Source organism: Perognathus longimembris, chromosome 10 (genome assembly GCF_023159225.1).
Source record: "Perognathus longimembris pacificus isolate PPM17 chromosome 10, ASM2315922v1, whole genome shotgun sequence".
Taxonomy (NCBI): Eukaryota; Metazoa; Chordata; class Mammalia; order Rodentia; family Heteromyidae; genus Perognathus; species Perognathus longimembris.
This window is the reverse complement of record NC_063170.1, coordinates 51979728-52003890: the sequence shown is the minus strand read 5'-3', so window position 1 is coordinate 52003890 and position 24163 is coordinate 51979728. Positions and strand designations below refer to the sequence as shown.

Below are 24163 nucleotides of genomic sequence, written 5' to 3'. Positions count from 1 at the left end.
CCTAGTGCTTAAGTAGTGGTGGTCTAAGGAACCTAAAAACTGTTTAGGGTTGTTACCCACAGCTTTCCAACTGATAGTGTTTTCAGAAATCAAAATAGAAGGGATAAAATCAAAATAGAAGGAAGGGGGGCATGAGGGACAAGGCAACAAACAGTACAAGAAATGTATCCAATGCCCAACGTATGATACTGTAACCTCTCTGTATGTCAGTTTGATAATAAAAATTTGAGAGAAAAAAAAAATAGAAGGAAGAAGGAAGGGCAACTTGAAAGATGAGGAGGGGTCCTTTGCACCCATAAGGTCGGAAACCCTTCAATAACCAACTGAAGAGTCTAGTCAACCATTCTACTCAGCTCTACGAGGCTCCCTTTTTCAAAATCAATTCTAAGCCTTCCTGAAACCAGCTCCTTACCACATGCTTTAACAGTTTAGGTCTGTCCATCCCCACAGCTGTGAGAGGTCTATTTGTGAGGCACGGAATCCCCTAGATCTACTTTCTGGTAACTATTGAGTATGACAGCAGCTAAGTGTCACCATGTTTTTATTTGTTAAAAGGAATTATAACAGTAAGCAAGTGGCCACCTTGATCCTGTGTCTTTTACCCATAATGCAATAGCTTAAAAGTACAGGTTCTAGAAAATTGATAACCCACCTGCTTACATGAGAATGATTGTAAGTATTCTAAATGACACCATGGGTTTCATACTTCATTTACTAAACATTATACCTTGAATATCAGTTGTTAACACTTTGGTAGGTCTAGTAGAAAGCAAATTTATGACCCTGAAGTAGCAGTAGGTGACAATCTAAGATTTCTCAGTATATAAACATGTCTCCATTGTCATTTATGATCATGTTTACATTGTTATAGGGACAGAGCCAATTCCTAAAATGATTGTACTTGTCCACAAATATTTCATATTCAGCTTGTTAAATAGGTCTTCTTAAATGCATGTGAAGAAGTTATTGCTTTGCAGCTTTCTTTTGAATGTTGTTTTCTGTTTCATCATGATTTTCAACACCAGTAGGGTATGGTGCTCTTCCTAAAAGAAACTGTTTCCATTTGGGAATATATTCTTTCACTGATGCCCAGTAACAAGCCTGAAAAAAAGAAACACCCAAAGTAAGACAGCATATCAAGCAATTGAACTTGGCTCTTCATAATAGTCTAAATGTTTATTCACCTAAGTGCATGCACACACACACACACACACACACACACACACACACACACACACAGATATAAGTAGAATGCATTTCCTCTACAGAATATTTTATGTTAATTTTAGAAAAAAATCTGGCTACTTACTAGTGTTAATTTTCAAATTTCTCAGTAAAACCAGAGGCTGGCAGAATTACAGGTTTTAGAATTTTATTGTGATTTTACACGCCCTCTTGTGGTCAACCTTGTGATAATTGCCAGCCCTATCATTTACAGTATTCATCAAGACTTTAGTGAAATGTTCCCTATCCTACACCAAAATTACCCACAATGATTATAGTGAAGTGATTAAACACGAAACAATTATTCACAATTAATAGCAAATTATTTGACCTGGGACAAGATGAGGAATGGAAATGTAATATGCTCCTAGGTATGTAAAAACATGCATCATATATTAACTTTTATGAGAATACTTGATGTCACAAATTGCCATTTTTACAAAATGTCTTTGCATTGCGAGAACATTTTATCAATATCATTTAAGAATAGTTTTTAAGTTGATGTGGTTTGTGTGTGGGGTGTGTGTGTGTGTGTGTGTGTGTGTGTGTGTGTGTGTGTGTGTGCTGGTCTTGGGCCTTGAATTCAGGGCCTGGGTGCTGTCCCTAACCTTATTTTTGCTCATGGATAGCACTCTACCACTTGAACCTCAGCTCTTCTTCGAACTTTTTACTGGTTAATGGGAGACAGGAGTCTTACAGATTTTCCTGTCCTTTCTTTTTCTTTTATTTTTTTAAATTAAACTTTTTTCTTTATTGTCAAAGTATAGTACAAAGGGGTTACAGATTCATACGTAAGGCAGTGAGTACATTTCTTGTTCAACTTGTTACCTCCTCCCTCATTTCCCCTCCTCCCCCTCCCGCTCCCCCATTTCCTGCCCTTTTCATTTTTTTTTTTATTTTTTTTTGGCCAGTCCCGAGCCTTGGACTCAGGCACTGTCCCTGGCTTCTTTTTGCTCAAGGCTAGCACTCTGCCATTTGAGCCACAGCGCCACTTCTGGCCATTTTCTGTATATGTGGTGCTGGGGAATCGAACCCAGGGCCTCATGTATATGAGGCAGGCACTCTTGCCACTAGGCCATATCCCCAGCCCCATTTCCTGCCCTTTTCAAAGGCAGGCTTTGAACAATTCCCATATCTCAGCCTCCTGAGAAGTTAGCATTACAGGCGTGAGCCCAGAAAGATATGTACTAAGTTGTCGGACTCTAGTGGTCTATAGGCCACAGAAGTTCATGTCGTTTCACCAGTTCATTTTGTGTGTAGGAGCTTTGAGGGTTTCTTGGGTGACAGCCCTAAGGAGGCCACAGGGAATTTTAGTGCTAAAATTTCTGAGGGCATTTTCTATTAGGTCAACCTTAACAATTGTATTTTGGGAAATTCAGCAAATGAGTTAGCACGAGGAACACATAATGGTTCACTCTAAGCATTAAGAAGGTACAGCAGTCCAACAGTTGAAAATGCTGTGAGGAATTCAGTGTATCTGGACCAGCTATGCATGTGGTCTGAGAAACAGCCTGAAATACTTAAAATAAAGGTCATCCTGCTGTGCCAGACTGGCTAAGAAAAATGCCATCCAAGACCCGTGGTTGGGGGTTTCTCTACCATTCACGGCTGGATTAACCCCTATTATGTGGGCCTTGTATGTGCCAGAGTAAAGTATTGCAGAATCAACAAAGAAAAAGACATGCCCAACGCACAACTTTGTACCAGAAGTTTTCTTTTTAATCCTTGATCACTCCTTCTTCTTATTACCCTAGATGACACAAAATGAAGGGGCAAATTCTCAGCCTTTCATTTTGAGTCTATTCATAATCCTTAGTTGGGAAGAAAGAAAAAAATGGCATTTGGGGGAAAAAGTCATTAAAATATAAAATGAAAAATTCCTATACATAGTAAATTCCCACTCATCACATATTTGTGTACCAAATATGGTTTTGGGTGTTTTTTTTTTTTTTTTGTAAGCCATCCTCCCAATCTGTTGTTGAAAACGGAGCTAAATACAACAGGCAAATGCTACACTATATTGTATGATAATATGTATTTAAGAATCCTTGGCTAGGTTCTGACCAAGGCACTGAATAAACCACTCCTCTGAACAGTTGTTAACAGGGAAAGCCCTCAGCTTGGGCCTGCTGTCACCTTTGATTTATAGCAACCTTAAGTGGTTGGGATTTTCACAAGGCAGTTATGTCAAAAGATGAGGGGAAAATTTTCCACGGGATACAAATTTTGTTCATGCTCAGCTACCAGTTATAAAGTTAAGATGAAGCAGACAGCTCATTTCTTGTACTGACTGCGTAGAGCTGGGAAATAACACACCCAGCAGCACTGTTCAATATCCACTGCACATACAGGACTGGTTCTTGCTTGTTACTATTCCTTCAGTCTCACCTCGAGAGAAAGCACCTCAGGCAGTGGATGTTGGTGAATCCTGGTCTGCAGAGACTTTTCTGCTACTTCTATATCCTGTAACAGACATCAGCATTTAAAAACCACAGTATTTCTATATACCACCAATGACACCTTTGCTGCCAATGTCTGTACTCTACATCTCCGCTCTTGATATACAGTTTGAGCTGATAGAGGCATAGTGAGCTACAAGAACTGATTATAGCCCAATTAACCCACTTCTAGTAAAGAGTACTGTTTGCTTGTTTTAAAAATAGAAAGGGGGTGGTACTTCCATGTTCTGTCTTTTCACTTTCAATAGCTGGTAAGTGCTAGTAATTCATCAAAAGCAGCTTTCTTTACAATTGTTTCCAGCAGCTGGGTGTGGTGGTATATACTTGTAATCCCTATAATGGGAGGCTGAGGCAGGAGGATAGTCAGTTTGAGGCCAGTCTGAGCTACACAGTAAAGACCAAAAACCAAAAACTGCAAAAATTGTCAGAGCATTAACTTAGTTTTCAAACCATCTAAAAACAGCCTGACAGATAAAATAATCAAGATAGACACACAGTGTTCACCCCAAAAGCAAACAGTCCTAGTCTCTGAAGATGACAAGAGTAGTTTTTTTTTTGTTTTGTTTTGTTTTTTGCCAGTCCTTGGGCTTGAACTCAGGGTCTGAGCCCTGTGCTTGGCTTCTTTTTGCTCAAGGCTAGCACTCTACCACTTAAACCACAGCGTCACTTCCAGCTTTTTCTGTATATGTGGTGCTGAGAATCAAACCCAGGGCTTCATGAATGCTAGGCAAGCACTCTACTAGTAGGCCACATTCCCAGCCCCAAGAGTGGTATGTTTACACATATCTCATTTGCTCCATCTTCAAATTTTATACAAATATTTCAGGTATTTAAAAGAAGTTCAGTGAATTGCTCCAGTTCTTTGTAGCAAGGGCTTTTTTTTTTTTTAAAAAATACTGAACTATCTAGGTGCCTGAAACTAAATTCCTATGTTAATTTCAATGGTATGTTTTATTGCTTGATGGTATATTATTCAGGCTGATAGCATTCAAGTACCAGGCTTTAGTTTGTACTTCAGCTTGACAATGTGCATATTTCCCTTAAGACTGCAAAGACACCACAGCAACTTAGCTCATAACTTGGTATAAATGTTACCTTGATAGATGCATGAAACATATGTCCAGAAATACAGGATTCTGAGTGTAATTACTAAAATATTTAAGGCTGTTTTAAGACATGGTTCCTTCATGTCAGCACCTGGGTTGTTTTGTGCCACTTAACTATGTTTATCAAGTTCAGAAGCCTTGGTACAAGGCTGGGGAAATTTTGTTTCTCCTTTGAGCTTAGTGAACTGATAGGAAAGAGAAAGTTCTCTCTTGATCCATGTACAACATTGGAGCAATCTAAGTCGAGGGCTGTTGGACAGACGGAGGGAGATGGAAAAGGGCGTGGGAGTGGGGTGTGAAGGAGCCAATGCTGAACAGGAGAAAAAAGACAGCAGATGGCAGCGGCAGAGCAAGGAATGGGTGTGAAATGTAAAAGGGAAAAACAGGAAATTCCCTAAAGGGACTCCCCAAAGTTGCACAACCATTAATGCACCTGCTGCCTAAAGGAAGGTGATTTGAAAGGGAGGGGGGATGAACCACATCTATTTTAGGCTTAAAAACCTAGTGTTATCATGTTTACCCATAGCAGTTCACAACCAAGTTTCAAGTGAAAAAGCATGTCATGTCTATCCGTGGCTACAGAGAGAGCAGAATAACTCTTCTGCAATCTTAATAGATAATACAACATTCTGGGAAACAATTATCATTTTTAACCTTTGTAATCCAATAGACAAAACACAGAGTATTCATGCCTTCAACTATGTTGGTATTCTAAGAATAGTCTCAAAGTTATTGTTAGTGGCAGATCTAGGTGACAGCACTATAGAGATAATGTGGACATTTTCTCTTGAAGATGAGAAGAGAAAATAAAGATGCAGAGTATTGCTTATGAAGAAACGCAATCAAAGAGCAGGTATGGACAGGGGCACATGACTTGGTAAAGCTGGAGGCTTGTGGCAAAACAAGGACTGGCATCTCTGTAGCATTTTGTTTAAAATGACCACTTCTTTGGAAAACTTTTCCCTTGAGTGATATTGGATTCTCTTAGATGTTTTTGCTTATCTCTCACTGTTTCTTGCCGGCCTCCTTCCCTTCCTTCCTTCCTTTTCTTCTCGCAGTTGCGCTGAACTCAAGACCTGGACACTGTCCCTGAGCTCTTTGCTCAAGGCTAGAGCTCTACGACTTTGAGCCAAAGTTCCACTACTGGTTTTGGGGTGGTTAATTGGAGAGTCTTGTGGGGACTTTCCTGCTTGGTCTGGCTTTGAACTGTGATCCTCAGATCTCAGCCTCCTGAGAAGCTAGGATTATAGGTGTGAGCCACTGGCTCTTCTAAGTGTGGGTTTCTTAAGATCTGTGGCATCTGTCTTCCTATTTTTTACTTTATCTCCTTTCATGGCTGTCACTTAATCTAGCCTCATCTAACCATTACTGTAGACAGTGATAAGCTTTCTACCTCACCCCTCATTACTTCATAAAATGAAGCCTATCTTCTTCCCACCGAATGGGCCCAGTCAATAAATGATGTTGGGAATCCTATTCACCTAGATACTTCTAAGTTAGTAACAGCTTCCTTCATCTTCAAATCTTCTCATTCCCTGCCAGTTATAATTTCAAAGCTCTCCAGATTGCTCTTGAGGATACCTCTTCGAGCCTTTCCACTTCACTCCCATGCTATTGTCTTGTTACTGTACTTACTCAATTCAATGAGTACTTACAGTGCTTATTCTGTTTCATACCAAGAGCATCTCTCTCTTTTATTTCAATCCATACCTGTCGAGAGATTAATTGATTGATGGAAAGAACTATGTGTACTATATTCTTCCTAGTACTAAGAAAAATTGGCATCACTACACAGAAGATAAAGTGTAAATTCTTTTTAAATTAAAAAAATTTAAGTAGTTGTACAAAGGGGTTGCAATTCAACGCACCAATTAATGAGTACAATGCAATGAGAGAATTTTTTACACTAAAACTGACCTACTCACCAAAGGAAAAAAAAAAAAGAACAAATACTCAAAGCAAAACAAAAACACTCTGCAACTTGATCCCAGGGTTCTAAAACAAGTTATATTCTAATACTTCTACATAAGAACTTTCCCATTGACTATTATATATACTACCAGAAGATCTAGAAGATATGTTCTGTATCTCACACAATCTTTACACCTTCAAGTACCTAATAAAGTGCAGGACATGTGTATGTAAATATTCATTAAAAGAATAAATAAGATATTATAAGTTTTCTAAGTATAATCTCAAAGTTAAATTTAATAAAAAGAACCCAAGATGAGGAGGGGAAAAGGAAAAAGAAAAGGGAGAATAGGAAACAGGCTACTTTTCTGGCCACACTTTATTACTGTTCTATAGATCTGTCACTCCATGCTTTAATAATTGATGTAGTTACAGAATGAATAATGAGTAACCACTAAAACTCAAAAAACAAATAAAGCAAATTATTTGTTGGCATAAGTGTTACATGGTCTTAAAGCACAGTATTAACTGAACACACTTACTAGCAAGATATATCCTCTAGTAGTAAGAGAGTTATCACTAGATATTTTAGTAAAACTCATTCCAGTTGGTATCACAGGACAAAGTGAAAACCAGAGTCCCTCCTGTATCACAATACCAAATTTCAAGCTCTACTACAAGGCCATCATAACAAAAACAGCATGGTATTGGTATACAAACAGATCGGAAGACCAATGGATTAGAATTGAAGATCCAGAAATAAAACCGCACTCTTACAGCCAACTGATATTCGACAAAGGAGCTAAAGACGTACAATGGAATAAACATAGCCTCTTCAACTACTGGTGCTGGGAGAACTGGGCAGCCATATGCAGAAAACTCAAAGTAGACCCAAGCCTATCACCATGCACCAAGATCAACTCAAAATGGATCAAGGACCTCAACATCAGACCTGAATCCTTGAAACTACTGAAGGACAGAGTTGGAAAGACACTAGAACTTATAGGCACAGGAAGGCACTTTCTGAATAGAGTCCCAGGGGCACAACAAATAGGGGAAAGACTCGACAAATGGGACTACTACAAATTAAAAAGTTTCTGCACAGCTAAGGACATAGCCACCAAAATAGAAAGACAGCCAACGATATGGGAAAGGATATTTACCAGCACAGCAACAGACAAAGGCCTGATATCTGTCATCTACAGAGAACTCAAAAAACTAAGCCCTTCCAAGCCCAATAAACCTATTAGGAAATGGGCAAAGGAGCTAAAGAGAGACTTCACAAGAGAAGATATAAAAATGGCAAAGAAACACATGAGGAAATGCTCAACACCCCTGGTAGTAAAGGAAATGCAAATAAAAACAACCCTGAGATACCACCTCACCCCAGTTAGAATGGCCTATACTCTGAACTCAGGAAACAACAAATGCTGGAGGGGCTGTGGGGGAAAGAGGAACCCTTCTCCATTGTTGGTGGGAGTGCAGATTAGTACAACCACTTTGGAGAACAGTATGGAGGTTTCTCAAAAAGCTCAATATAGACCTACCCTATGACCCAGCCATACCATTCCTAGGTATCTATCCTAAACAGCAAAACCCAAGATATCAAAAAGACATTTGTCCTTCCATGTTTATCGCGGCACAATTCACAATAGCCAAAATATGGAAACAACCCAGATGCCCCTCCACAGACGAATGGATCCAAAAAATATGGTACTTATACACAATGGAATACTACATAGCGATTAGGAATGGTGAAATATTGTTATTCGCAGGGAAATGGTCAGAACTCGAACAAATAATGTTGAGCAAGACAAGCCTAGAACACAGAAAACAAAGGGGCATGATCTCCCTGATATATGACTGTTAACAAAGGGAGACGGAGAGACAGTAGAGACCAAGTCTGGGAAACCAAAAACTGCTTGTCAAATAGTATTCCCCACAGGATTGGGGCAGCGACCCAACAGTATGTAACTAAAATCAAACAATTACTCAACATATAAAGGTCAAAAATTGACCTCTCAGGGGAATACAATAGCTCAAAAGCTAGGTATGTACGTTCATATAAGACTACTGTCGACATATGGTCTAATATCGACATTACATTTAAAGCCCTAGGTGAACTTTCTTGGGTGTGGCCACGTGGCTACTGTATATGTTCACGATACATTGTGTATTGTATATATGTCTACCTGACCTAGAGAAGAGATAGAAAAACAGGACGTAAGATATCACAAGAAATGTACACACTGCCCTACTATGTAACTGTACCCTTTTTGCACAACACCTTGTCCAAAAATTTGTGTTCAATTAATAAACAAATAAATTTAAAATTAAAAAAAAGAGTCCCTCCTGATCCATGGCTTTCTACATTTTCCCCTTCACACTATTAATGGTGGCCTGAAAGTATACAACAGAAAATTCTAGAGGCCGAGGATATCTCTCAGAGGTAGAGATTATACCCTCAGCATGTACAAGATCTGGGTTCAGTCTCCAGCATATTTCATCCATACTAAATAATCAACTCAAAGAAAATCTCTTCACATCCCCCTTACCCTGGGAGTTTTGCAGCATATGTCCTTCAGATAAAGGGGTAACTATTATACACAGTTATGTTGATGTTGAAAAATTCTTTGGGAATTCAGATTTTTGGTGTGAGGAAAGAGAGGCACAAAATCAATGGTTTTAATATTCTTGGAAGTACTGTTAGAAGCTCTTATATTTCATCTTAAAATCTGAAGAAGTTGCAATAAATAGTCCTAGTGCCCAGATTGAGGGCTCTAAATATATTTCCTGCCAAAAGAAGACAAGGCTCCTTGAAGCAAAGACCAATTCCAAGTCTGGGCAGCAAGTCACCACAATAAGCCTGGAAGAATCCATCAGATTAGAAAGAAAAGGAAACTCTCAAAGCCTATTACTGTCATGAAGCTTCTAACCATGAAGAATGGAAAAACTGAAATTTATAAGTGGGAATTGCAGGACAGGTGGCTCAAGCCAATGTCATAGGAAGCAGAGATCAGGAGGATCAAGGTTCCAGGCTAGTCCTGGTAAAAAAAAAATTAATTTAACCCTAATTTAACAAATAATCGGGGCATAGTGGTTACACTAAAGTACAATCCCAGCTACTGTGGAGGCCATGAGGCAGGAGAATAACAGTCTGAGGATGGGTCCCGACAAAAACATAAGACTATATTAAAAAATAAATTAGCCAAAACAGCAAAAAAGGCTGAGGGCATGGCTCAACCCCAGTACAATCACTAAACATAAATAATGTTGCACCTGGGTGCTGGTGGCTCACACCTGTAATCCCAGCTACTGAGGTGGTGGAGATCTAAGGATTGCAGTTCAAAGGCAGCCTGGGCAGGAAAGTCCACGAGACTCTTATTTCCAGTTAACCATCAGAAAACTGGAAATGGCACTGTGCCTCAAGTGGTACAGTGCTAGCCTTGAGCTGAAGAGCTCAGGGACAGCACCCAGGCCCAGAGTTCAAGCCCCATGACTGAAAAAAAAAAAAAAAAAAAGACTTGCAGCACCTGAGGAAGGAGATCTCCAGTTCTAGACCAGCCTGGGTTAGAATAGGAGACTTTATAGCACATATAAGGCTCTAGATTTGTCCCAACACCACAAAACAGACCCGAATCTGAGGAGGCCTGTAGAGCTGTACTGTTAATATACTAAGCCACTGGCTGCATGTGGATACTGGATGCTTGAAATGCACTAGTTTAAGATGTGCTTAACCATAAAACACACATGGCATTTTAAAGGTTCGGTGAAGAAAAATTCTTTCACAGCAAACACTTGCAGGATCTTGTATATGTTTAAAAGATATATTAATTTCATCTGAGTATGATTTTTTTTGTTTTTTGGTGTTGGGGATTAAACCCAGGGCTCTGGGTATGTTTGGCTCACGTTTAATGTATCTTTATACAGTGGTTACCTGGGCATGGTGGCTTACAGCTATGACCTTACCTACCTGGTAGGTAGAGATTGGGAGGATGGGGGTTGAAGTCAGTCTAAGCAAAAGTTTGCAAAAACCATCTTAACCTGTAACTGTTGGGTTTGAAGATGCATGCCTGTCATCTCACTTTTAATGGAGGCGTCAATAAGAGGATCATAGTCCAGGTTGGCCTGGGTTTTTGGAAAAATGATTAAAAAAAAAAAAAGAAAAGAAAAAGGAGCCAGGCCATTGGTAGCTCATGCTTTTATTCATAGTTCATCCGGAGGCTGAGATCTGAGGATGGAAATTCAAAGTCAGCCTAGGCAGATAAGTGAGCAACTCTATCTCCAATTAACCAGCAAAAATGCTGGACTGGAGGCCCGACCCAAGTGGTTGAGTACCAGCAGTAAGTGAAAAACTTCAAGGCTCTGAGTTTAAGCCCCAGTGCTGGTGCAAAAAAGATAAAAGGGCTGGGGGTATGATTCAACAGTAGAGTACCTGCCTAGCAAGCTCAGGGTCCTGGGTTCTAACCTCAGAACTGACCAAAAAAGAAAAATAGTGGTCAGGAGGAAATTGTTACTGGCCATCCTGGATGTAGGTTGCTGAGGTGTGTGTGTGTGTGTATGTGTGTGTGTGTGTGTGCGCGCGCGTGCACACACACACACACGCATGGCCACTGATCCCTGAGCTTTTTTGCTCAAGGCTAGTTCTCTACCACTTGAGCTACAGCTTGGCTTTTTTTTTCCAGCTTACTTGGAGATAAGAGTCTCATGGACTTTCTGGCCCTGGCTGGCTTTGAACCAGAATCCCCAGCCTCCAGAGTAGTGAGGATTGCAGGCACAAGCCACTGGCACTTGGCTGCTGTGGCTCTTGGTAACTGCCAAGTGTCGCACAAGGACTTCCCAGTGACGTCAGCGGCAGCACTCATTCTGTCTCTGATGTGCTTTTCTTTGCCTGCGGGCTTTGTGTGCATCTTCTCATGTGATGATGTTACTTATCACAGCATTGCCTTTCTGGGTAAAATTAAGTTTTCTGGGAGGTGGTGGTGGGGAGATCACAGCTTTCATCATATAAGTGTTCATAAAGAAACAAAATTCTCCCTCTTCCAAATCTCTACCCCTTATGTTTGTTTTATTTTAGTAAAGGTAGATACATTCCAACTAATACTAATAGGGGGAAAATCACTGGACCTATGGTTTTTTTTGGTTTTGTTTTTGCCAGACCCGGGGCTTGCACTCAGGGCCTGAGCACTGTCTTTAGCTTCTTTTTGCTCAAGGCTACCACTCTACCACTTGAGCCACAACGCCACTTCTGGCCTTTTCTATATATGTGGGGCTGAGCAATCGAACCCAGGGTTTCGTGTATACAAGTCAAGCACTCTTGCCACTAGGCCATAGTCCCAGCCCTGGACCTATATTTTAAAGTTCACTGTCTTTTATGGCATTTGCTGACTAAAGCCTGTGTCATCTTAAATATACCCATATTTATTAATTTATTAATAGGGTCAAATATTTGATGGAATTAATTTCTTCTAGCACTTCCTTAAAAAATTACTTGGTTCTTTTGTTATGTGTTCTGTAACTTGGGCTTGAACTTGGTGCTCTGGCTCTCCACTTGCTTGCCAGACTGGCTGGCACACTACCACTTAAGCCATGCCTCTAATGCAGCATTCTTTTTTTTTGCCAGTCCTGGGCCTTGGACTCAAGGCCCAGAGCTGGCCATTTTCTATATATGTGGTGCTGGGGAATTGAACCCAGGGCTTCATGTATACAAGGCAAGCACTCTTGCCACTAGGCCATATTCCCAGCCCCAAATGCAGCATTCTTTCTGATCAACTGGGGATGATATGTCAGACTATACTGCTTGTGCTGGCTTTGAGCCTTGTTTCACTAGGTCTCAGCATCCTGGGTAGCTGGATTCTAGGTGTGACCCACTGGTACCCACGATATTCTTGCCAGTTTACTTTTCTAAACAAATTTACATGTATAAAATTAGGTGCGTTTTATAGATTCTAATGAACACTTTGCTGGGATTAAAAAGAAAACTCTATAATGCTAAGACAGGTAACTATAGAAAAACAGGAGTATCCCATGTCAGGATTAAAGTGTGTCTCTCCTTTTATATGTTCTTTTCTTTTCCTCGTTCTGGGGCTTGAACTCAGGGCCATGCCCTTATGCTTCTTTTGTTGAGCCACAGCTCTATTTCTGTTTTTGTTTTCTTTAGTAGAGATAATCTCATAGACTTTCCTGCCTGGGCTGGCTTCAAACCTCAGATCTCAGCCTCCTGAGTAGCTAGGGTTACAGGCATGAGTCATTGGAACCCAGTTTATGTTTTCTTTTAGTCCTGCATTGTAGTGTCTTTAACACTATCATGGATAACCCCTGTTAAAATACTGTAATAGTTTTAGTGAAAATTTGAATCTGACTCATATTCTGTGTTTTGTATGTGTGTGTGTATATATATATATATATACAATTATATATATAGTAACACTATTGATTTCTGTACCTTTAGTCCTCTAACTTTATACAATTCACTTGGCCTTTTAAGGTATAAAGCCATATAATATAAAATTCTGGTGGTTTATCTTCCTTTTCAAAACCATCCTGCATCCATTCAAAACTGATCCTGCTGAACCTTGTTTTCAGCTAATTTTCTGTTCCTAACTAATTTTCTGTTCTTAATGCCACTTTGCATCATCTAAATGAAAACTTAGTCTTTGTTAAACAAATACTTAGTGTACAATTTTCTTTTGTTCACTCACTTGGAGTAATATGCTGTCTTCGTGTATCAATAATCAACTTCTTTAATTCCCCCAAACATATCCAATATTTCTTCAAAGCTAGTTAGCTCATAGTCCTTTGAACATTCATAGGACTATTAAATTTCTGTGTTGGGCCCTTTTTATTTAAGAATCCATTGGAATGCTTTGCCTTCTGCTTATTCAAACATAGCTGAAGTCTTGCACTTCCTATTTGAGATCTCTTAGAACATCAATATTCTCAAATTAATGTTGCTTTGCTAATTATACTTCTTAGATATATGACTTTGGTATAAATCCAAGTCATAAATTCACACAAAACTTTTTTTTGGAAAGATGGGAAAAATTTCTGTATTCCAAAAAGCTCTCAAATATCTTTTTACTCTTAATTCCTCATAGTTTCAAATGTCTCATAGTCTATGCCATGTAATTTAGTGTTTGAACTCAGAGTTAATAACAAGGATCTTACAAGGATACTAATGTCAGCTAACCCTGTTTTCTCCTTGAGAGTAAGAATGTTGATTTATACGTAACATGGTATTCCTACTGTTAGCCTCTGGGCAGTTGTCAAAGACTTGTTCATTAAAAGGAAAATACTTAAAATCAAATGTTACATTACTTGCTGCAGGTAGATAGCAATCTAGCCTTCTAATTTAGTTTTTCTAACTTTTCACAGCAAATTCCAGAATATCCTATATTTTCCATTTAAAAATAAATATCGCTAACACCATTGGGCAAGTAAGACATATGGCAATATAGAATGCTTTGGTAGCACTATGGCTGTGACTTAAATTACTGTAGATCAAACTGCCAGAAGCTGAGAAGATAACTGAATTTTCCTCTTCCTTTATCTCTAGTGAGGATAGAAGATAGCTGTATCATGCCTATCGATGAAAATATTTAACAATAAAAAACTGAAAGCACTGCTTTATAACTTAAATAATATAGTCTTACTACCAAATGTTTTAGTCATAGGATCTCTTGGAAGCTTGAATGGAAGCAAACTTTAGGGTTTTAATTATGGATGAAGCCACACAATTCTGGAAGCAAAGGATAGCAGGCAGCCAAAAATGTTACACATATGATTTTACTCCAAATGGGTACATTGGCCAAATGGTGAGGCCCTGCACAATCGTACACTTTGACCACCTCCTCCATAACCAAGGAACCTTGAGAAATCTGTTATCATAGATAGGAGTTCTGTATGTTGACTGTGGCTTCAGTAGGGCAAAGTCAAATTGTTCTTATTTCCCATGATACCTTCAATAGTTCTGGGCTGAATCTGAACACATTATAGTTTATGGTTGCTCAAGATCTTCCTTTAAATAAAAGATGGGAAATGGAAAGGTACACCTTCTATTTCTTCATGCCCAAAGGTGACTTTACTATTCTTCTTGTAGTCATTAGTTTTTTGGCTAATTGCAAAAAAAAATTAAATGAAAATTTGCCTGCCATTTACTCCACTATCGTGACTTCATAAAAGGTGCTGTCATTAATTCTATTTATTACTGAGAACAAAGACATGAAGTCAAACTAATAAAATTGAGACAGTTTTGGAAAGATGGGAAATGTCTCTATACTCATCATGGAAACTTACCTTTAAAAGACTAAGATTCCTTTTAAAAGCAGCTTCAGCTGCTTGCAGCTGAGATACCCTTTCTGTGTTTGGGTCTCCAGATTTAGTCTTCATTTGTTGAAGCAGTATTAATCTTTGTGATACTCTGAAAAAAGTGAAGATTATGTAAACTGAAAAAAATTTAAGAAGTAAATGGTATTATGGCCTGACCAATGCTCAAAATCTTTTTAATTGCATCAAACTTCAACTATAACCTATTTTCTTTGAAAGTTAATAAGTAGGTAAACTAACATGACAATGAATACAACTGGGTGACCCTCTATGTTTCAGGTCAATTTGGGTAAATTTATTTTTACTTTCATTAACATAAACGTATTCTTTATATATGCCATAAATACATGCTTCTCTTCTTTAGCCTCTGTGGTCTTTTGAAATTATTTTAGAGTGTTGAAGATATGTTTTAATTTTTGGTGAAAATGCAAACTGTAATACATATCTCCTTGTACACATAGTTATATATACCTCCCCACACACACATACATTGATATAACTTGCTATATGAAACCTTCTGCTTAACACTTCAGTACCCCTGAATCTCATGTTACACATTTAGAATTGTGCTAAACTTCCATATGTTTGAAGAAGCAATAAAAATATTTTTTCCTCTTTTTCCAAGAGAAAGATGATGGTTTGATATATGAGTGAGAGGCAGTGTGTATATATGCATGCTCACAACAAGGTAAAACAGTAACTAAAGAAAGATGGAAAAACTTAAAAGCAAATTCTCAAACTATTTCACTATATATAATATACTTTAAAAGTTGTATGCTGGTCAGATGCTCATTTTACAAGTTTTTTTAGGGGTGGGGAACCTTTAATCTGCCAAGGGTCATTTGGATATTTATAACGTCATTTGTGGGCCATACAAAGTTGTCAATATAGACAGATGGCACAAGCAACTGACAAGCAGCATATGAGAAGTATACATGTCTGTCCTGTCATGTACCAAATGATTTTGAGGGCATTCTAGGCTGGAGCTGGATGTTCCCACCCTTATAAGAAAATATGTCAGATGACTGAAAATACATAAATGGTATCCACACAAGTCTAATCCTTAAATAGTTGTAAAGGTTTTCAGAAAACATTGTGTCCTAGGCTTGTCTTGAAAGTAGAACTAAAAACTGATATCCCTCTCTATCTCTTTGTAAAAAAGTATCTTAGAAGCTTCAGTCATGTATAGGAAAGTCTGAGCTCTCATGATAGAGGAAGAAGAAAATTAAGGACTGGCATTAGGGATTAAACTAAGTGTTGGGCCTGTGACTGCATTGATCACACACCAGTGAACACAAAGTCAGCCCAGATAGGAGGCTTAGAGATCTCCATTAAGTATCAATTTGTAGCCCAGAAAGGGAGAGATGGAAGGTGAATGTATTTAGAAACTAGAAACAAAGAGGTATAGAACAATAGTGTCCTTTTAGTTATTCTTAAGAGTGTACCAAAATCACTTAAGTGTGGTACACATGAATTTTACATGAAATTTTTACATAAGTTTTTATGTAAGAAGATAATGTACATGTGTGTACAAAATAAAGTTGTACTAATAGAGCCTGTACAACTTAATGTCTTTAGGTAATCCTTTTTCAAAACTTACATTTCTTCATGTCTTTTAGAAAGGCGAAATTCTTGAGCAAACAAGGAAGTCATCTTTGATCAAAAGATAAAAAGAACACATTTAAATATATTTCTATATAGGATACATAACTGCATATGCCAGATTCATCTAAGAACATCAAGGGTCAGGTAAGCACATTTCAAGTTTTCTTCTCTTTAAGAAAACAAAACAAAACAAAAAACCCTCTAACCTTTATCAGAACGCAAAACAGGCAGTTGGTACCAAGAGTAGTGAACACTTTATTGTATCAACAGACAGAAGAAAATCCACTCTGTAAAATTCAACACAGGAACACCGTTCCTTATGCGCACACACACACATGCACACACACACACACACACACACACACACACACAGAAAGGCAAATGAGCATGAGAACCAATTGGAAACTTCATGGTCTTTTCTTTTGGAAGACTGCCCAGTCCTACCATGCCTCTTCCAAACAAGTATTTTTCATGTGTAACTGTGAGGAAAAGCACAATTCTCACTCTACCCTGGCTGAGTTTAGAGAAACCTCTTTGGGTGGCACACCTTACATCCAAAGCAAACTCACCTTGGCTAAAGAGCCTGGAGCAATACACACAAAAGTTTGCTTTGAAGGTGGCCAAGCCTGAGGGCTACACCATCTGGAAGGGCAGAGACCCAAGCGGCCTAATCTCAGAAAAAGACCCGAACGAAACTGCCTTTCTCATCTGAAGCGTTTCTCGAGTTTCTGAAACTGCAGACCGGCTTGTTCTGAGTGTTCAGTGTGCAGCCCCGATGGAAAGGCTGCGCTTTGCTTGCAGCACGAGGGCCATGAGCTCTGGCCCGGCGAACTGGGTCCTCCGTGGGGCTCCCTGCGGCCTTGCTTCAGCACCGCGGACAGCGCCCAGGCTCAGCCCGCCCGCCCGGCTCCCGTTACAGAGGCTGGGCATCTCAGATTCCCGCAGGCTGCCCCTCGTCATTTCCTCTTCCTTTCCCCAGCTTCCTTTTGCTGCGGGAGCCCGGGAAACCCAGAAAGTCAGACCGGGGTGAACTTTCCCGTGACGCCCGCGCCGCGCACTTCACACGGGTCCCTGAGTAAACGCTGCCGTTCCAACCGAGGATTCGCACCGGCGTCAGCACCACGACCACCCCAACTCTCCCCTTTTCCTACGAACAAAAGCCAAAGCACTTCCGAACCGTCCTCATCACCCCGAGCTTCCCTTTAACTACGTCCCCCTCACCGGCTCTGCGGACTCCCGCGCGCTGCCGGGGACTTGGCGTGCCGAGTCCACCTCCAGGGGTCTACTGGGAACGGCGCTGACGTCCACTGCGCCTGCGCAGGATGGGGGCTTCCGTGCAGGGAGGGGGGGCATGGACTCGGCCCTCCCTCTGCGCATGCCCAGTGTAGTGACGTCACCGCCTCTATAAAAGGCGGGCTTCTGGCGCTCAGCCGGGGTAGGCGTGGGAACTCTGAGGAGAGTACTGTATTGTACACCCGACGCAGGCGGGACCCTGGCATGTTTATTTTGAATCTCGGGGAAAACGCAGCTCTCCTAAGATGAGCTTTAGAGCGCAGTTGTTTTTGTTTTTGGTTTTTGCCTGTGCAAGCTAAGTTTTATTATTTTTTATTAAACTTTTTTTTTTTGTCAAAGTGTGGTACAGAGAGGTTACAGATTCATATGTAAGGCAGTGAGTACATTCGTGTTCAACTTGTTACCGCCTCCCTCATTTCCCCCTTCCTCCCCCCCCCCCTTCCCCTCTCCCACCAAGAGTTGTGCAGTTGGTTTACACCAAATGGTTTTGTAAGTATTGCTTTTGGAATGGTTTGACTTTTTGTCCTTTGTCTCTCGATTTTAATATTCCCTTTTCCTTCCGTTCTAATACCCATATAAACGGTATCCAGGGTACTCAGATGAGATACAGTGGTGGTGGGGGGGGGTACAATCACAGAAAGGGAATACAAGAGCAATTAAACTAAACAAAACCTTCAAACAGACAAGAATACAAAAAGGTACGGTTTTACATGGCATGTTGAAAATAATTACAACAGTGGTATAACTCTTGCTTCTGTAACGTGGAGTTCATTTCACTTGGCATCATCTTATGTGATCATATGGGTGTAGCTATTGGGGTATTTTGATCTTCTACCATGACTAGCCTAATCATGTACTAGCTATTCCCTATGAGGGACACCATAGGGTTTATGTTTCCTTGGGTCTGGGTCACTTCACTTAATATGATTTTTTCCAAGTCTTTCCATTTCCTTACAAATGGGGCAGTGTCATTCTTTCTGATGGAGGCATAGAATTCCATTGTGTATGTGTACCACATTCATCTAGGTTGTTTCCATGTTTTAGCAATGACAAGTTGCATGCAGCTGGTTTTCAGGAAGCTGGAATGCCTGGGTAGACATAGAGCCAAATGGAGAAGTAGTTCCCAGTGTTTGCAGAATCGTGCGGCCCGCTCATTCCAGTGTATGGCAAGGCCTCCTGGTAGTTTGCAGGCCTTTGAGAGACAGTTATGATGGGTTAGGTCTTCTTGGGTTTCTATGTGTTCGTGGTTGTACTTATGTACATTATTTATTTCGTGAATCCTCATGTTTCCCCAATGACGTGGGTACCATCAGCCATATACCAAAGAAGGAAACAAACATGGCTGTGAATCAATCTCGGTTATATATCTTCCTTTTAAGACTTTATTATCAAGTGGTTGTACAAGGAGGTCACAATTCTCTATGTCAGGTGATGAATACAATGCATCTTGATCATTGCCACCCCTTCTCCTGTTCTTCCTGTATTCTCCTTCCCATCCCTACCCTCAATTACATAGTTCAGTTTTTCTCCTGGCTTCCTTTGTGGGTCCCACCCAATTTCCCTCCCCCCAACACTAGGTTTTATCTTGAAGCTGGCAGTGATTTTCAGTTTCCTACAGCCCCCATCAAACACTGTTGGTAATGTAATGATCCCTCCATGCTGTGTATCACATGCATTCTTAAGCATTGGCCACCAAAATGCATTATACTGTCTATCCTTAGTGTACAAAGAAAAGAAAGAAGTCAAGAGGCAAAACTCGCCTGGCTGGGGTGGCTCATGATTGTAATCCTAGCTACTTACAGAAGGCTGAGACCTGAAATTCACAGTTCAAAGCCAGCCTAGGCAGGAAAGTCCAGAGACCCTTATCTAATTAACCACCAGAAAATTCGAACTGGAGCTGTGGCTCAAAGTGGTAAAGCACTAGCCTTGAGGGGGAAAAGCTCAGGGACAGGGCCCAGATCCTGAGTTCAAGCCCCATGAATGACAAAACAAACAAAAACAAAAAATGAGGCATAACTTTTCTTCTAGGGATATTTAGCTGGTACAGGGGACAGAAATAGAATTCCCACCCAGGTGCTTTCGTTCCTAGTGTGTCAACGTAAAACTTACTGTCTGTTTCGAAGCTATTGATCTTAAGGCTTCCTTTGCTTGGAGAATTCCTCTCCCCTTCCCCCCACAGAGCATGTAAAGTTCCTCACATCTTTCAATGCTTCACAGCATTCTCCAAAGCTCCAGGTTAAGCTCTCTATGTCCTGCCTTCTTTTCCTCCCATTACATTTTTTTCCCCACAAGGCAGAAATATTCCGTTATTGTTCCAACACTGGTTTATCATTGTATCCACCAATGAAATTCAGACTTTTTCCCTGTTGTATCCTCAGCAAGTACAACTAGCTGGACCTGTAGATATTCAGTGTTTTCGAATGAATGAATGAAATATCCTGTCCCTTGAAATATCACCATAATTTTGGAGAGCTATCTTCAGTTGATAAGATCTGTCCAGTTGATAGACTATTCCACACCTTCACCTTAGTTAAGACTAAAAGAAAAGGACCTTTGAATAGTACTGTGTGCTATGAATGAAATAGAGTTCTTCTATAATTACCAGATATTCCTATTTTATTTTTTGTATGAGTTTACAAATAAACATTTTTGTTAAGGTGGTAATGGACTTCATGAAATAGAATTGAGAGATTGCACATGAAAGTGTGTATGTTGCTTAAGATAAACTTTTATTTGCCTCCCTGCTAGGTGTGTAAGTTTGCGTGGCAGTACATTTGGGATACACCTGGCTTTTCCAGCATCAAACCCAACCTTTTTGGGGTTATTGTCTGCCTTAGTAATGAGTCAAGGAATAGCTTGGAAAATATCTTGCAACTTTTAGGAAAAGAGTAACCAGGAATATATCAAAGGCACTTAAAGGTTATCTGAAGAGACTGATAATTTAGAGGCTCCCACAAAAGTGCTCTCTGCTTAAAGAGATGCTATGATAGCTTGCTTTCTCATGACTTATTTTACATGTGATTTGTTCTGTGAGACACCTGGCTGGTAAGGAAGAATCTTAGGCAGTTGTTCTATATTAGAATAGCTTCCTCATTTTACTAGGTAAAACTGAGTACTTTCTGGAGTGAGACATTGGTAATCTACAATGCAAATTATTGTGACCACCTAACACCTGGCTCATTATGGGATGGAGTGTGTGTGTGTGTGTGTGTGTGTGTGTGTGTGTGTGTGTGTGTGTAGTGAAGTTAGTGATTCCTTACTCCTGGACTTGATCTTGTATTACCTTACTATAATTTATTCCTCTCTCTCTCTCTCTCTCTCTCTCTCTCTCTCTCTCTCTCTCTCTCTCTCTCTCTGTGTATGTCTGTCTCTGTGTGTGTGTGTGTGAGAGAGAGAGAGAGAGAGACAGAGACAGAGAGACAGAGAGAGGCTTTTTAGTCCTGCATCTTGAACACTGTCCCTGAGCCTCTCAGGCTCAAGGATAGTACTCTACTACTTGATCCACAATGCTACTTCCATCTCTTTCTGAGTAGTTTATTGGAGATAAGAGTCTGTGGACTTTCCTTGGTGGGCTGGCTTCAAAACCGTGATCCTCAGATCTTAGCCTCCCGAGTAGCTAGGATTATAGCTGTGAGTCCCCAGCACCTGCCTTAAAATTTTCTTTAATAAACATTGTTAAGGTACAGTGTGCTTGCAATAACCTAGAATCTACTGAGCTCCTCAGACACAAAATGATAGAGGGTAATGGCTGATATGATGAAATGACTACTGTTTGTTTAGTGTTCATTCTGTACCAGGTAGTTGGCATGAATGTCCTTACCTAATAGTTATAACAACACAATGAACCAGTGTACTTTCTATAGTTATAGTTAATAAAATTAGGGCTGACAGAAATGACTGACTTCAGATTATAATGCTAGCAAATAAATACCAGTTTGTATTTTTTCCCAATACACAATAGACATTTTACTTTTCTACTAGAGAATTCCAAAAAACAGGAAGTTTCTGCTATAACTAGGAGTGCTTTGCTTTTCATGTTAATGAGATTGCTGGTGTAGTTGCTTTTTGCAGGTTTTTAGTTAATGCTCCATTGGTGCATTGCTTTTGGGCCTATTATAGGATGGCAAACTTGACTGTGGCAAGGAAGCTCAGAGAGACAGCATTCATTTTAAATAAGTCTGTAAATTCTATTGAGAGAATGCCTGGAGAGCATTTTGGAAGACTGAGGTGGACTTTGGTAGTGTGTTGTGACTGGATGTGTCAGATGGCAGGGGAATATAGTGGGAGTTGCCAGTACATCTGAGGTGAGGAAAAGGGTAAAAGAAACAATGAGAAACAGTTCCACCTGTTATGCCTAGATTTCCGGTCCCCAAAGACCACCAAGGAGCCAATTCCAATGCAAACGCATAAGAGTCATTATTGCAAGCTTGAGCCTGGACTCTCAACCGTCACTGACACAGGAGATCTGGATTCAGAGGCCTGACCCTCAGATAGGCAGTTTTTATTATTATTATTATTATTATTATTATTATTATTATTATTGTGATTACAACAGAGGAAGGGTATTTCCAACTTGGCAGATACTTGATTGGATGGCATTTAGCAAGCAAGTCTTGTCCTATTTCTATTGGCTATCTACCCTATCAGTTAACCTATTTTGGCTTTGATAATGGGAACTGGCCTCAATATCAGGAACTGATAACAGGTGGCCATGTAGCACTGATGCAGGGGATTAATGCAGGGGGTAGAGCAAGTCACAAATGGGTTAAACAAGCCGTTTACAGAAACAGAATTTTGTGGTCAGGCTGATCTAGTACCAACTTTATTTTAACAATTGCCACATGTTTTCCCATTACCACTAAGCAAGCTTGAGTGGGCTAAAACAATCAAGTACTCAATCTTAAGTAAACCAACCCAACAGTTATCATGGCATTTCTACTACTATTATGGTTATTTCTGCCATCTATGACTATGATCATTTGTTTTACTGTCTGTTACCATGGTTGCTACCTAGGTACAGAGGGGAACAAGGGCTTCCTATATTTTTAAATGTCAACCTACAAGAAACTAGTCTCACAGGTTGGGGTGCAGCCCTCTAGCATGGAGTCATCACCAAGGTTTAGAAGCTGTTATAATTTTAACACTAAAACTTATATTTAGTCACTCAGGTTCTCAGGTCAACCCTTACACACCAACTTCCCCAATTTTCAAAAATTCATTTCTGGCACCAGAGAGTTTTAAAATGGTGGGTGGGTGGGCAGTCAAGCAGGTTTACTGGAGAAGGTGAGGTAGGCAAGTGGAGAATAGAAGTGAAGGTGGGATAGGAAGGATTGCTCATGAAAATGGAAGGACAAGGTTTGAGGAATAAAATATAATTTAAAAAAATCATTGGTTACTTCAAAGATCCCAAGTTACTGGCGGTACATTCTGTTACAGTATGTGCAGAACTCATGTTTTTAGATTCCCTTTGTGTTTCCTCTGCGTAGTCAAGTACTTAGGAAATAAAGAACCCATAGTTGAAATGGTGTTGATTTTTCTTTGTTCAAGGCATTTGGTAAAGTGGCTTCATTAACTGTGTATCTGTTTTTCTTCACTTTGAAATGAAAAAAATCATTAGATTTTTACTTTGTTTCATATTTGTATGGTTCATCTTACCATGAGAAAACATTCTGCACTCAAAATGTATCTGAAGTGCTTTAAATTAGCCCTTGATGGATTTTGACCAGAGAGAATTTATGACCAGGTATCTCTTTAGGAGCTCTTGTTAGTGAACTAGGTGCCAATCTAGGTCCAATCAGATAAAATGCTGCAATAGAGAAATCATTATCACAGCTGGTTATCTATGTTGTAGACATTTTTGGCTGAGATAACAAAATCTTGCTGCCAAAATGATGATCAGACTTAGAGATTTTCAAGGAGAATTTGCATATGCCTTTTACCTTTTGGGGGGCAAAGAAAATTTAAAACCTCCCTAGTTCTAAAATGCAATAAAGCATTGAGTTTTTTTGCACTGAAATTGCATTAATAATTCTTAGGAGATCATTTGTATGTTATTTGCATGTGTGTATAATTTTTACTTCCCAAATACCATGAATTTACAGTTCAGTCCTTTTGTCTTAAGCCCTCTAGTTGTATTCATATATATTTATATATTTCTTGTCTCTCCATATACTCATCTGACTGCCTGCTTTCCTTGATTGTAGGTATTTTGTCGTTCATGATCCTCCTACCTGTTTTTTC

At 39.8% G+C, this 24163-nt stretch overlaps 1 protein-coding gene across 2 annotated transcripts; it reads right to left on the bottom strand.

Moving 5' to 3' along the window:
- Positions 1 to 524: 524 nt before the first annotated feature.
- On the bottom strand, positions 525 to 17950 carry C10H3orf14 (chromosome 10 C3orf14 homolog). Of its 2 annotated transcripts, none has more exons than XM_048356070.1 (5): positions 17852 to 17950; positions 16626 to 16678; positions 14996 to 15119; positions 3613 to 3687; positions 525 to 1101 (listed from the first exon to the last, which is right to left on the bottom strand). In XM_048356070.1, exons 2-5 carry the CDS (start codon positions 16676 to 16678, stop codon positions 964 to 966), a joined length of 390 nt encoding a protein of 129 aa, XP_048212027.1. In that variant the 5' UTR covers positions 17852 to 17950; the 3' UTR covers positions 525 to 963. The 2 variants fall into 2 exon arrangements, with proteins under 2 accessions (XP_048212027.1, XP_048212028.1); XM_048356071.1 differs by having other exon boundaries at positions 16626 to 16685; positions 17852 to 17935.
- Positions 17951 to 24163: the final 6213 nt, after the last annotated feature.

What these genes read in the sequence shown, in the direction of transcription:
- C10H3orf14 (XM_048356070.1), bottom strand. Translation starts at nt 16,678, where the DNA reads ATGACTTCCTTGTTTGCTCAAGAATTTCGCCTTTCTAAAAGACATGAA. An exon ending in GGAATCTTAGTCTTTTAAAG is followed by an intron (nt 3,688 to 14,995) that starts GTAAGTTTCCAT and finishes TGTCTGTTACAG; the next exon opens with GATATAGAAGTAGCAGAAAA. An exon ending in CTGAGGTGCTTTCTCTCGAG is followed by an intron (nt 1,102 to 3,612) that starts GTGAGACTGAAG and finishes TCTTTTTTTCAG; the next exon opens with GCTTGTTACTGGGCATCAGT.